This window comes from Phyllobates terribilis, unplaced genomic scaffold (assembly GCF_046119375.1).
Source record: "Phyllobates terribilis strain yellow unplaced genomic scaffold, ASM4611937v1 Scaffold_2__4_contigs__length_985480577, whole genome shotgun sequence".
NCBI classification, from domain to species: Eukaryota; Metazoa; Chordata; class Amphibia; order Anura; family Dendrobatidae; genus Phyllobates; species Phyllobates terribilis.
Window position 1 is genome coordinate 828,345,578 of NW_027362762.1, and position 15,853 is coordinate 828,361,430.

The following is a 15,853-nucleotide window of genomic DNA, read 5'->3' on the forward strand; positions in this document are numbered from 1 at the left end:
ATGTGAGGAACTGGAATTTCAGGCCTGATTGTATTAGGCTCAGAGTCCATGAGCTGTTGGATATTAATTCCCAGGCCAGGAGAAAATCTGATAGCCTTCCCCCCACCCGGGGCAAATCCTCATTGGGAGGGCTTTCTGCTATCGTTGGGGGGTTTGTTGAATAGAAACCCTTTGGTCTTTCTTCTCCTGTCCTCCCACCTATCCTGCTCTTTAGGGGGCTTTCTGCAGATAAAACTTTTGCTCCGAAAAGGCTTCCTGTAAGCAGTGTTAGACAGGATAGGGAACCGTTTTTTGTTGTCCCCTGCTTTCTCTAAGATGTCGTCAAGGGTGGGCCCAAAGAGAAATTCGCCCTCACAGGGGATGGAACACAATCTCGATTTTGTTTGTATATCCCCGGGCCAACATTTGAGCCAGAGGGCTCGTCTGGCCGCGTTAGCGAGCCCTGTCGCCCTAGCTCCTAATCTGACGGAGTCTGCCGAGGCGTCTGCTAGGAAGGCCGCTGCTCCTTTCATTAACAGGATGGTTTCTAGTATTGTGTCTCTAGATGTTTTCTGTCGCAGTTGTGTTTCAAGCTGGTCTAACCAGACCATTAAAGACCTGGCCGTACATGTGGCAGCTATCGCAGGTTTTAACCCCCCCACCAGCGGCTTCCCAGGAACCCTTTAGGAAGGTGTCTGCTTTTTTATCCATGGGGTCTTTTAAGACGCCCATGTCCTCAAATGGAAGAGAGAACTTCTTTGAGGCTTTGGCAATCGTGATGTCCAGTTTTGGCGCTTTCTCCCAAAAGGAACATGCAGGGTCATCAAACGGGTACTTCCTCTTTGGGGAAAGGAGGCCCTTCCTCTCCGTCTTTTCCAATCTTTTTTAATTAAAGATTGAACTAGCTCATTAAGTGGAAAAGATCTCCTCTTTTTTTGTTCTAGACCGCTGAACATTACGTCCTGGATAGATCTCTTGGGCCGGGGATCTACTAACCCCATGGTGGACCTAAAGGCCTTAATGAGGCTGTTTCCTCAATAGGGAAACAGCTCCGTCCTCCCATATCTGTAGACGAGGAAGAGGATGACGAAGAGACGGACGTGTCCGAATCTCTGCCATTCTCAGAGCAGCTAGATCCACCTGCAGCAACCAGGGGGTCCAGCGCAGCAAGCCTCGGCGGGCCCCGACAGGCCCCGTCCTCTTCGTCTGGACCCCCCCCCGCACACCCTAAAGGCCTCTGACCCCAGGGGTGGCACTTCAGGGCCACCGCACCAGCCTAGGCAGGGAACCCCCGCTGCCTGGATCAGACTGGCATCCCACGTCGATCATCTTCTGGCATTCCGCAGGTATGCCTCCTTTAGGAAGTGTAGGATCCCGTCAAGGACAGGAAACCAACTGATGCGGGAGAGAGGTACCGCCCTTTTATCTGAAGGTCTCCTGTCCTTGAAGGGCGGATCCCCTCTCTCCATGGTGCCATCATGGAGGAAGGAGAAAATGTAAATCGATAGATATTTTATTTATTTTAGTTACTTGTATAGTCCCACTATATTCCACATCTTTTTACAGACACTGTCACAACTGTCTGTATTGGGGCTCACAGTCTAAATCCGTATGATCCTATCAGTATGTCTTTGGATTGTGGGAGAAAACTAAAGGAAACCCAGGAAGAACATACAAACTCTTTGCAGATATACGGAATAGTTATAATCAAAATAAAATATAGATATGAACACTAATACTTCAGCTACAGTAAGGGCTAATGGGCTACCGTTACCCACATTCAGTATCGGTAATGGCAACCGCCGCGGCTCCCTTCTGCCACCACTCTAATCTGTGATATTTTTTGTCTTTTGTAGGTTTTGTATCTTTTTGCTAGTGTGAACATGCTCCTATTTATTGCATGTGTACCATCTTAGACCTCAGTTCACATTGCTTGGTTTTTTAATATAGACAGTGTAGGACTGTCCCAATTAGGGTCACCTTGTCGCTGGTGGGACGGCTTGTATACTTTTTTTGATTAAAAATAGTTCACTAAGTACCCTATATTTCATGTGCAACTTTGCTTTACATTTATATATAATGATGGTAGGGTACGAGATATTTTTTGTCTTTTGTAGGTTTTGTATCTTTTTGCTAGTATGAACATGCTCCTATTTATTGCATGTGTACCATCTTAGACCTCAGTTCACATTGCTTGTTTTTTTGTCTTGTTTGCATTCTGTGCAAATTAGGGGTGTGGCATCCCCCTTGTTGAGCTGGTTAGTATATATGTAGCTTACCACGGACTTAGGTGGTCTGATATTGGGACCCGGTTCTATTTGTCTACCCTTCATTTATATATAATGATGGTAGGGTATGAGATATTTTTTGTCTTTTGTAGGTTTTGTATCTTTTTGCTAGTGTGAACATGCTCCTATTTATTGCATGTGTACCATCTTAGACCTCAGTTCACATTGCTTGTTTTAGTTTTTTCTAATCTGTGATAGCCACAGAATATATATTAGTGAGGTCCAGGTTAAGAAGTTGCAAAACAAGGCTGCTCTGTACTCTGATGAGTTACTCTTATACATCACACAACCACAGAATTCACTCCCATCCATCACTAAAGAACCCTCCATCTCTGGATACTTAAGTAACTTGAGGGTAAATTATTCTAAATTTATAGCACAAAACATTTCCTTTCCCCTTTCTACACAATCTCAACTCAAAAAAATATTTCAATAGAAAACTATATTAGTTAAATACTTGGCAGATGATGTGCTCATTGACATCATCTACTCGCTCAACTCCCACACTCTTTTACGTCGTACTATTGCTAATTCAATACAATAATTGAAGTAATGTTGTTTTTATCTTCTTTTATATTTATATTTATTTCTGCTTTAATTTTAAGCAGTTCTATTTACGCCCCATTTGTCCTCACTAAACTTAAACCTACCATAACAAAGTTCGAGGGTGAAATCTAGACAGAGTACCCTATCGGACCTTATCTAAGCCTAATTCCTCATGCGGACTTATTCAGTCTGACATTAGGAGATATCATCAAGCAGCCATGCTGATCAGGATATTTGACTGTAAGCTCCGATGAAATCCAAATTTTGTATAGTCCATAAAAGAATGAAAATTGTTGGCTTTGCTTTGGGTCCTCCAAGGATCTCGACTACTTTGAGCTGATCAAACCTCCTTAGATGTATTTGGGAACCTTTGACTTCCAAGGAACATCTTTCAAGATATATTGGATAATTATTACCCATGTTCTCTATTAGTTCCTTTCCCAGAGGGTGTAAGGCAGACAAACTTCTAGTATGGCAGTCCTTCTTGGATACTAGGATATGCCACATCCTCCATAATTTCAAGGTCCGTACATTATAGATCCTCCATCAACAGGACATGGTATTCATCCTTTCTTAGCTATCCTATACACATGTGCAGTCTTTCATAACCTCCCAAGACCCTCGACGGTCAAAACCCTGACTGTCTTTGAAAACTTGGTCCTATCTCAGTCACAGCCTAAGAGAACGCTCATCTGAGATCCAGTTAAACTGTGCGATGTGCAGCATTAAATAATAATAATAATTTTTATTTCTATAGCGCCAACATATTCCGCAGCACTTTACATTTTAGAGGGGACTTGTACAGACAATAAAGGACATTACAGAATAACAAATCACATAAATCAACAGATACCAGGATGAGAGAGGGCCCTACTCGCAAGCTTATAACCTATGAGATGACAGCCCACATGACTGCCTGTCGGTGTTCGTTTAAAACCTGATTACACTGAAGTATCAGTCAAAGGTCGTTCAGTGCACATAGGCTGAAATTGTTCTCGGTAGGACAGTTCCTGTTTACCCAGAACGATCCACTGCCAAGAAGATGATCCTTTGTTCATATCAAAAAGATCATTTCACCTGACGATTGAGGGTTTTGATGGAGTGATTAGCAACCTGTTTACACTGCAAAATTAACGGGGAAACGCGCATTCCTAGGACGGCTCGTTCCCCATAATTATGATGTGTAAATGTACTTAGATAGGGATCCCACTGTCTACATTAGCTCCTGGGAAGGGGAGTTTCGGGAGACCATAATGATAGACGATTATGTGAAGATATAGTCTTTTACACAACCTCCCCACTGCCTGTTCTGCAGAGGAAAAAATAACTATAAACTGGTCACGAGATGGTACAGACGCCCATCCTGTCTTCATTCCATATTTCCATCGGTATCAGATCATTGTTGAATGACTACAGGCCACTGGTCCTCTCCCTAAGTGGATAGTAACCACAGCTCCTTACACCTAAAATTCCCTCAACTTGTGAGACTAATGCATTTCAAATTTGAATTACAAACCCACCTCTCACACCTCCTATCTTTCTTCAGTAATCCTTTGTTCCCTCCAGACGCAAATGAATATCTCTGGTGGAAGCACAGGGAGCTCACCTGAAGTTTGGAAACTAAATATTTAAGATCTCAGAATTGCAAGAAACTTCTATCTGCCTCTGTGTGAATCTTTGTATATTGTCGAAATAAACCACTTTATTAGTTCTTCAAAAATGTGATAGTCTGGCAACTTTATAGCAGTGTACTATATACAGTACAGACCAAAAGTTTGGACACAACTTCTCATTTAAAGATTTTTCTGTATTTTCATGACTATGAAAATTGTACATTCACACTGAAGGCATCAAAACTATGAATTAACACATGTGGAATTATATACTTAACAAAAAAGTGTGAAACAACTGAAAATATGTCTTATATTCTAGGTTTTTCAAAGTAGCCACCTTTTGCTTTGATGACTGCTTTGCACACTCTTGGCATTCTCTTGATGAGCTTCAAGAGGTAGTCACCGGAAATGGTCTTCCAACAATCTTGAAGGAGTTCCCAGAGATGCTTAGCACTTGTTGGACCTTTTGCCTTCACTCTGCGGTCCAGCTCACCCCAAACCATCTCGATTTGGTTCAGGTCTGGTGACTGTGGAGGCCAGGTCATCTGGCGTAGCACCCCATCACTCTCCTTCTTGGTCAAATAGCCCTTACACAGCCTGGAGGTGTGTTTGGGGTCATTGTCCTGTTGAAAAATAAATGATGGTCCAACTAAACGCAAACCGGATGGAATAGCATGCCGCTGCAAGATGCTGTGGTAGCCATACTGGTTCAGTATGCCTTCAATTTTGAATAAATCCCCAACAGTGTCACCAGCAAAGCATCCCCACACCATCACACCTCCTCCTCCATGCTTCACGGTGGGAACCAGGCATGTAGAGTCCATCCGGTCACCTTTTCTGTGTCACAAAGACACGGTGGTTGGAACCAAAGATCTCAAATTTGGACTCATCAGACCAAAGCACAGATTTCCACTGGTCTAATGTCCATTCCTTGTGTTCATAAGCCCAAACAAGTCTCTTCTGCTTTTTGCCTGTCCTTAGCAGTGGTTTCCTAGCAGCTATTTACCATGAAGGCCTGCTGCACAAATGCACAAAGTCTCCTCTTAACAGTTGTTGTAGAGATGTGCATGCTGCTAGAACTCTGTGTGGCATTGACCTGGTCTCTAATCTGAGCTGCTGTTAACCTGCGATTTCTGAGGCTGGTGACTCGGATAAACTTATCCTCAGAAGCAGAGGTGACTCTTGGTCTTCCTTTCCTGGGGCGGTCCTCATGTGAGCCAGTTTCTTTGTAGCGCTTGATGGTTTTTGCAACTGCACTTGGGGACACTTTCAAAGTTTGCCCAATTTTTCGGACTGACTGACCTTAATTTCTTAAAGTAATGATGGCCACTCGTTTTTCATTACTTAGCTGCTTTTTTCTTGCCATAATACAAATTCTAACAGTCTATTCAGTAGGACTATCAGCTCTGTATCCACCAGACTTCTGCACAACACAACTGATGGTCCCAACTCCATTTATAAGGCAAGAAATCCAACTTATTAAACCTGACAGGGCACACCTGTGAAGTGAAAACCATTTCTGGTGACTACCTCTTGAAGCTCATCAAGAGAATGCCAAGAGTGTGCAAAGCAGTCATCAAAGCAAGAGGTGGCTACTTTGAAGAACCTAGAATACAAGACATATTTTCTGTTGTTTCACACTCTTTTGTTAAGTATATAATTCCACATGTGTTAATTCATAGTTTTGAAGCCTTCAGTGTGAATGTACAATTTTCATAGTCATGAAAATACAGAAAAATCTTTAAATGAGAAGGTGTGTCCAAACTTTTGGTCTGTACTGTACAACAGAGATTAATAGCGCCCAACTGGAGAACAGATAAACATTGAGGAGGATGAAGCTGGAGATAACCAGTCTTCCCCTGCCTCTTGTGCTCAGAGAGCAAGGGATATATTTCTTCACATATGACAGCTGTACTCCGGGCTGCAGACTGAGGTATGTGAGATACAGCTCTTGTCAGATGAGACACAGGTCTCGAGAGCTGCATGTCTTCAGTCTGCAGCCAGTAGTGACACGTGACCAAAAAGGGCTGCAATTTGAATTATATCAGGGATGCCATTTTATCTCATTCTCTAAGAACCCTTTTAATTCACCCTTCTTTTCCGGGGTGCCACAGAGTGCCAAAGAATCTGCATTTCTGATTCTTTTAGCCAAGCAGTCATATCGTTCTTGTACTCACTATTGAACTCTCCTTCCCAGGGTGTAAAGATGAGAGAGAAGGATCAGTGGGAGAAGGATTTTCGACAGACTATTTCACCTGAAACATGGTGGCCTATCCATGATACCCTGTATGTGGGTAGTAACCAAGTACTTTTATCCAAAACATCCCTCAAGCTCCTACATTGGGTGTATCTTGTTCCCACTACATTGTATTCTTTAGTTTCTAATTGCTGTTCAGAGACTTCAGAGACTGTGACTAACCAGGTGATTAGTGGCATACTTCGTGACTGTGCCCTATTGTAAGAGTCCTATGGAGAAAAGTTGTCTCTCCAATTACTGTTCTCACTGGACAGACATTCTGCCCCTCGCCCATGGTAATAGTATTGTTAGAGAAACCTATTAATGTTACTAACAGAACTCATCGCCTCATACATTTCGTCAATATGACAACCAAAATGCACATAGTGGCTAGGTGGAAATCTCCATCTCTACCAGTACAACCATGCTCTTTAGGCATACTAATGCCACTACATCTGACAACTTGAATCATTTCGATAATATCTGGACTCCCTTATGATGATTTCATCCATTGAAAAGCTGTCTTTTATATTGTGTTCAATAAAATTTTTGACTAGAACTAAAGTCCACTCATGTAGTATCGCCTGAGCCATCTATGTATTACATAGACCACACTATGCATTCCCACTTTCCCATGGCAAATCCAGCCTTTTGCCAATGGTGATGGGAGTCAGATATGTTGGCGAACAAGTGCAGGCGGTGGTGGCAATAATCTGGTAGAGGATGTTTCTGATGAGATAAGCGCTAAAAAAATATATATATATGCATTATATATGTACAATACAAAATATTTGTATACAAAATATAAGGTAAAATGTCTCTTGTTACCTGAAGGTAACTTATAATTTAAATATATTGTGTGAATGATGAAAAGTCCTCAAACTACTGTCTGATCTACACAAATAGAAGTACTCACCATGCCAAGGGTCGCTTTATCCCATGGACTTAAGCTGAGATACTTTCTTTGGCGTTCCTGCAATATGAAAGCAAATTGTTAAAGTTGCAGCTACAGAAACCATCTGTACGGGAAAGAACTGCACCATGTGAGTAAGGAAATAACATAGGATCTGGTGTAGGAGTCATCATAAAGGCTGATAGATTTTCCCTCAAAATAAAATAAAGAACTAGAAATTGTACAGGGTTGTTTTAACAGAAAAAAAAAAGATTTTTTTCTGTTTTTCCCATAAACAGCACCACACCTTTCCATGGGCAATGTCTGGTACTGAATTGGTTTTGAAATTGCCACTCTTGTCCATGGTTTGCGCTTGGTATTAAATTAGTAATGACAGTGCCACTCTTGCCCATGGATGTGTCTGGTACTGCAGCTTGGGCTCACGTAGCCCGTGGAGAAGAATTGCACTGTTTATGGATAAAAGGTTTTCTAATTCCTACCAACACTTTTAAGTTCTCAATTAAGTCCCTTTGATGTCAGTACACAGGTTGATCGAGATGTATGCAAAGATCCTTATATTTATGGCAGAGTGGAAAAAAGTATTAAGTACAATTACGTAATTCATATTATACCCATCTCTCTCTTAATGAAATGGAGAGTGAGTAGAAAGCTGGATAACAATCACTATTGGCGCTATAATGGCTGATCTTAGAATTGAGCGTCTACTAGCTATGCAGGAAACCAAAATAACTCAGATCCAGTTGAATGGAATTATACAATAACTTCACACAAGAGGACAACTCAATGTTTTTTTTGCAGAACTTGATATTACAGCAATGCTGGTGTGGCTTCTTGTCTATACTGGGCTGTGCTATAGTAAGAGCTCAGGGAAACATATTTAGGATACACACTTACATATTGCAGTTAGTATGGTTGAGAAAAAAACATTGTCCATCAAGTTCAACTGCGGGATGGGAAAGGATAAAGGGAAGGAGGGTTTATAGGGCCAACCATAATACTTGAATCCATCTGCCCTAAGGAACAAGTTCTTTCCATTCGGTTCCTGAGTCTTGATCAACTAGATCAACATTCAGAACAAGAATGTGACCAGCTCCAGATTAACATTCTCATGGTGAAGAAGCCTGGTCTCTTCTGGAGACTGAATCTTTCTCCAATTGGAGGGAGTGCCCCCTTTTCTCTTAAGGGGTTTCACATGTAACAGCTTTTCACCATATTTTATGTTTGGGGGATTTATGTACTTCTACATATTTATCATGTTCCCCCTTAGATGACTCTAAAGCCTGCATCTTTGATGGTATGGGGTTGCATTCATGCTTATAGCATGAGCACCTTACACATCTTGAAAGGCGCCATCAATGCTGAGCATTATATGGAGGTTTTTAGAAGAACAGCATATGTTCCCATCCAGACAACATTTATTTCAGGGAAGGTCTTGCATATTTCAGCAACACAATGCTAATCCACATACTGCACCCATCACAACAGCATGGCTTCCCAGAATAAGAGTTGGGGTGATGAACCAGCCAACTGTAATCCAGACGTTTCACCAACCGAAGACATTCAGCGCAGTATAAAATGAAAAATCCAGAAAAAATCCAGGACAGCTGAGCCGCTAGAATCCTACATCGGACAAGAACGTGACAACATTCATTCCCCAAAACTCCAGCAATTGCCTCCTCATTTTCCAGACGCCTACAGACTGTTGTAAAATGAAGAGGGGATGCTACACAATGGTAGACATGGCCCTGTCTCAACTTTTTGGAGATGTCTTGCTGCCATCAATTTCTAAATTAGTTAATGTTTTTTTAAATGAAATGGAAAAATATCCAACGTACATTTTCTGATTTAGTCTCCTAGGTTCTGTTGTGAATAAAATATGTCTGTAAGATTTCCACCATTGCAATTTTGTTTTTGTTATATTTTACACAGGATCCACTGTACTTTTTTATGTAGTTGGGGTTGTATAAGGGTACACAGATCCTTCCTTATTAGCGACTCTCCTAGTTTTACTCCCCCTAGAACATACATCTGGCAGTGGGTCAAATCTAGCCCTCAGGGTGGTTTTATTTGGCCCTTGACACCAGAACCACCACCCCTATTTGCGGCCATTATTCTTTATGGAGGACTATGTAGGGCCCATTATTCTTTATGGAGGACTATGTGGGGCCTATTATTCTTTATGGAGGACTATGTGGGGCCATTATTCTGTATGTAGGAATATGTGGACCCCATTATTCTGTATGGAGGACTATGTGGGGCCATTATTCTGTATGGAGGACTATGTGGGGCCCATTATTCTGTAGGGAGGACTATGCGTGGCTCATTATTCTTTATGGAGGACTTTGTGGGGCCCATTATTCTGTATGGAGGACTATGTGGGGCCCATTATTCTGTATGGAGGACTATGTGGGGCCCATTATTCTGTATGGAGGACTATGTGGGGCCCATTATTCTGTATGGAGGACTATGTGGGGCCCATTATTCTGTATGGAGGACTATGTGGGGCCCATTATTCTGTATGGAGGACTATGTGGGGCCCATTATTCTGTATGGAGGACTATGTGGGGCCCATTATTCTGTATGGAGGACTATGTGGGGCCCATTATTCTGTATGGAGGACTATGTGGGGCCCATTATTCTGTATGGAGGGCTATGTGGGGCCCATTATTCTGTATAGAGGGCTATGTGGGGCTCATTATTCTTTATGGAGGATTTTGTGGGGCCCATTATTCTGTATGGAGGACTATGTGGGGCCCATTATTCTGTATGGAGGACTATGTGGGGCCCATTATTCTGTATGGAGGACTATGTGGGGCCCATTATTCTGTATGGAGGACTATGTGGGGCCCATTATTCTGTATGGAGGACAATGTGGGGCCCATTATTCTGTATGGAGGGCTATGTATTCACCCCGAATCTACAGTCAGCACCTCTCGGTGATGTAAAAATGTTCCTGGAGGGATTTCTGCACTAAACTTACTTAGCACACAGGACTGATGGGCTGCCTACACTTCTTTCAGCATGACTTGTGCTGGTGACATGCTGCGGCTCAATGTGCTAAACTCCTGTATATATGTGTCCTCTAGGCCTGTCTGCTGTGACTGATCCCACTACATTAGAAGATATGGTTGTACATAAACCTGCAGGTGACAATACTACATTATCTGTACTCAGAGAGTTATCACTGTGTTATTTGTGATGTTACATAGGACTGCAGGTGGCAACTACTACATTATCTGAACACAGAGTTATCATGGTGTGCTATCTGTGGTGTTACATAGGACTGCATATGACAACAACTACATTATCTGAACACAGACTTATCATTGTTATCGGTGGCGTTACATAGGACTGCAGACAACAGCCAACACATTTAACTTTATCTGTACCTTGAGAGTTATCACTGTGTTATCTCTAGTGTTACATAGGACTGCAGACACCATCTACTACATTACCCATATACGTACTTATTGTATTATCTATGGTGTTACATTTTTGGGGAGGGTGACCCTATCAATGCCCCTGCCGTTAACCTTCACTTATGGTTCAAAATAAGTCCGGAACATAAGTAGATATCAGCGCGGTCATTATTACATAGGTCAAGGGCCTGTTTAACGTTATTAATGGTGGTCTGTGCGTTTAATAATCCGTTTCTCTACAAAAAAAAAAAAAACTCCTCGCAATTTTATCAAAGGAAAAGCCTGAGAGAAAACTTAATTGAGTTAATCTAAGGAGGTATTGTGTGTTATTGTGAATGAAGAGGACATCAGCAGGCCGAGTACACTCAGATACTGGAGCCAAGCTCAGGAGGGGCCTAATATGTTGTAATGGGGCTACCTGATAATCCCCAGTCAGAACCAGCACTGCTGTCACTACACAACCTGCTCCGCCTGGAGCTCCAGCACCGCAGATTGTCACCGGCAAGATAAGAAAGGGTCTCGTAGTTCTGGAAGTCCTGTCCTGGTGGCCTGTACAATATATGATGGATATACTCAGAATTTCTGTGCATGCAGTTCTATCAGCTATATCACATAAGGATTAGGGGGTCATTCTTTCACATAAACCTACAGGACTTTTATTTTCAAGAAAGCTGACAAAAAATACACACAGCTTAGGCAATTATGGAAATAATAACGAATAGCTTTCAGGAAACTATTAGTACTGTAGGTTTCGTCCAGGATTAAAAAAACACTGATCCTATGCATGGTCTGTATGTGATGTGATGTGTTGCTCCTCCTGTTTTTAGAATATTTAAAACCCATTTAAAAGAAAAGCCATCGTCAACAAATGACCTATTGTTTAAATGAGGTTTTTGTGTTGTATGTATTTTTACATAAGTTGAAAAAAATTCCTAAGTCCATCAAGTTCAACCTCTCTCTATCTTAAGTATTTTTGGCAATGTTTTTTTGCTTAGATAGCACAATCTGTATTAAAAATAAAAAATAGAAATCTTGCAGTTTTCACATTGGCCATTGGGGCTTCTTAGACCCCTACTGTTGTTTCAGGAAATAATACATGTACATAGCCACAATGGTCTGACTCCGACATTATCTTTTGCATTGAAGTGTCTAATGATTCTGTGCAAAGGTCATTGCGAAGGTGGGAGAGCAGGGTCAGCTGTGAAATTGCCTATTGTGATTGGTCGAAACTGTGTTATCAGCTGTTTATAGAGGTGTTAGCTATCATTGTAACCCTGCCTCTGATAATATGGGCATATAATATCAAAGAAAATCTTGATTTATTATGTACAGTCCAGTAATGTGCAAAAATGTTGTGACGTTTGGGTCAATATGACCCAAACGTCATTTTTTATTTTTTTTTATGAACTAGGCTTATTCTGGTTGGAGGACATGGGAAAGAAAGAAAAAAAAACTAGAGCTCACTGTTCTTCCTTCATGATGGTGCGGCAAACCACAAGTAGATTTTCCCCTATTATACCAGTGGTATTTTCAAAGCCTGGGTTTGTGCCAGGTTGGGTTTAGAAAATTCATTGGTTGATTGAGAAAACTAGTAAATAACAATTTAAGTGCAACAATCAATAAAGGGCAATAAATGGTAAAGGAAAAGCTTTTATACTGCGTATGGAAAGACAAATGTCTTCTGTATACACAAATCTCGGAAACACATTCCATCAAAAATCTTTTTGGAAACATCCTGTGGTTTTATGTTAGAAACACTGAGACCACTAAGTAAATCTGCACGCTTATTATTGTGGAAAAAGATCTATAAAACTCTGCTAACATTTCAGAACTCGGCCTGCGCAATCAAACATCAAAACACAAGTATTAAAAATTAATAACGTTATTTTATGTGTAGGTTTTACTAGTGATCACATACATGAATATTCTCGTCCTGAAATAACCTTGACTGACATTTAAATGGGCATAAAACATAAGCGGATGAAGAATGAAGTAAAATATGACGTCTATAGTCACATTAAATAGACCTTTGCTACACAATGTCAGAAAGCTGTCTGAAAGCAATGGTATTTCAATGTATATTCAGCTGGTGTCACTACATATGTTGCTGTAAAGGGGCTGAATTACAGATCCATTATATGGGAGTAACCACAGTAATCTGCTTATCACAATAGGTCCTGCTCCTTAGACCCAGAGGAAAAGATTGATTTTATAGGTGATGCTTATAGGAGTTTGCTTATGTTTATTAATGGTTACAAGTGGTTGTAAAAACAAGCAACTTTGCAATTTATTTCCTTTGAAAAGTCCTCTATGTTCTCAAGGACAGAGGGATTTTTAATTCTGTATTGTACAGGTAGCTGGGAGGCAGAGGAATGGTACACTCTTGAAGACAAAAGATGAGAAAGCCCTTTTAAGCCAGACAGATATTTTCCCTGAAAGTGCAATATAATACTTCATGGTCACAATTTACATGAATGGTTGCTCATGTAATATATGGGTGGTCTAACTCCACTAAAGCATGGTCTGCTGTCTGTTATTTGCTCCAGTTTCTGGCTCATAGAAGATGTCTCGGAGGAGACCCACAAATATATACACTGCTCAAAAAAATAAAGGGAACACTCAAATAACACATCCTAGATCTGAATGAATGAAATATTCTCATTGAATACTTTGTTCTGTACAAAGTTGAATGTGCTGACAACAAAATCACATAAAAATCATCAATGTAAATCAAATTTATTAACCAATTGAGGCCTGGATTTGGAGTCACCCCCAAAATTAAAGTGGAAAAACACACTACAGGCTGATCCAACTTTGATGTAATGTCCTTAAAACAAGTCAAAATGAGGCTCAGTATTGTGTGTTGTCTCCACGTGCCTGTATGACCTCCCTACAACGCTTGGGCATGCTCCTGATGAGGTTGCGTATGGTCTCCTGTGGAATCTCCTCCCAGACCTGGACTAAAGCATCCGCCAACTCCTGGACTGTCTGCGGTGGAACGTAACGTTGGTGGATGGAGCGAGACATAATGTCCCAGATGTGCTCAATCGGATTCAGGTCTGGGGAACGGGCGGGCCAGTCCATAGCTTCAATGCCTTCATCTTGCAGGAACTGCTGACACACTCCAGCCACATGAGGTCTGGCATTGTCCTGCATTAGGAAGAACCCAGGGCCAACCGCACCAGAATATCGTCTCACAAGGGGTCTGAGGATCTCATCTTGGTACCTAATGGCAGTCAGGCTACCTCTGGCGAGCACATGGAGGGCTGTGCGGCCCTCCAAAGAAATGCCACCCCACACCATTACTGACCCACTGCCAAACCGGTCATGCTGAAAGATGTTGCAGGCAGTAGATCGCTCTCCACGGCGTCTACAGACTCTGTCACGTCTGTCACATGTGCTCAGTGTGAACCTGCTTTTATCTGTGAAGAGCACAGTGCGCCAGTGGCAACTTTGCCAATCCTGGTGTTCTGTGGCAAATGCCAAACGTCCTGCACGGTGTTGGGCTGTGAGCACAACCCCCATCTGTGGACGTCAGGCTCTCATACCACCCTCATGGAGTTGGTTTCTAACCGTTTGTGCAGACACATGCACATTTGCGGCCTGCTGGGGGTCATTTTGCAAGGCTCTGGCAGTGCTCCTCCTGTTCCTCCTTGCACAAAGGCTGAGGTAGCGGTCCTGCTGCTGGGTTATTGTCCTCGTACGGCCCCCTCCACGTCTCCCGGTGTACTGACCTGTCTCCTTGTTGCACCTCCAGCCTCTGGACACTATGCTGACAGACACAGCAAACCTTCTTGCCACAGCTTTCATTGATGTGCCATACTGGATGAGCTGCACTACCTGAGCAACTTCTGTGGGTTGTAGAGTCCGTCTCATGCTACCATGAGTGTGAAAGCACAACTAACATTCAAAAGTGACCAAAACATCAGCCAGAAAGCATTGGTACTGAGATGTGGTTTGTGGTCCCCACATGCAGAACCACTCCTTTATTGAGGGTGTCTTGATAATTGCCAATAATTTTCATCTATTGTCTACTCCATTTGCACAACAGCATGTGAAATTGATTGTCAATCAGTGTTGCTTCCTAAGTGGACAGTTTGATTTCACAGAAGTTTGATTCACTTGGAGTTATATTCTGTTGTTTAAGTGTTCCCTTTATTTTTTTGAGCAGTGTATGCATATATATATATGCCATAAAAGGCTATTCCTGATGGGAAAATCCATCAATAAGTGGTCCTATGAGATGTTCATAAAGTGCAAAAGCAGCAGGCACTCTTACCACCATCTAGACAACGCTCTGAGCACTCAGTCCACTGACTAATAGGACTCTCCTCCAAATGTGCCACGTGCCCACGTCATTTTACAGCTCCCTGGTCTATAAGTATCCACAGCATTAGCCTATATGGCCATGTCTGAAGTGTCTACTATAGGTGGAACCGTCCAGTCACAATGGCTTGCGAGAAATTCCTGTTGGCTCTGATTTAATTTGACTAAGAAATATTCAATGGGAGATAAATATTTAGTGACACCAAATGTCTGAGCCCAAATCCTAACCAGACACAAAGTTTTTGTAAAATATGATGTATGAAAATTTAAAATTGACCTGTGACGATAGCTGAAAGAAGAACTTACCTTCCTGCTGAACGAGGAGAATGGGTCAAGTCGTTCTTCATATTGGGAGGAGTAACGAAGCTCAGTGTCATCACTCTTACTTCCCTGGTGAAGAAAAAAAAAAGTTCATTGCACTTCAATTAAAATAGGCGCATCCACATGAAAGTCTGGTAACAATATATATCCATTATCCCCATAAGTCACAATCATTCCAGCTAAGCAATATTCGAACTACCAACAGTGGCCGC

The 15,853-nt window shown here is 41.9% G+C and overlaps 1 protein-coding gene across 1 annotated transcript in view; it reads right to left on the minus strand.

The window, feature by feature from the left end:
• Window positions 1-15,853, minus strand: part of CUX1 (cut like homeobox 1) — a 491,160-nt gene that overhangs the window by 11,930 nt on the left and 463,377 nt on the right. The window contains exons 19-20 of the mRNA XM_073667764.1: window positions 15,627-15,710; window positions 7,579-7,635 (exon numbers count right to left, since the gene is read on the minus strand). Of these exons, the coding sequence (XP_073523865.1) occupies window positions 7,579-7,635; window positions 15,627-15,710 (141 nt within the window). The remainder of the gene's footprint in view (window positions 1-7,578; window positions 7,636-15,626; window positions 15,711-15,853) is intronic.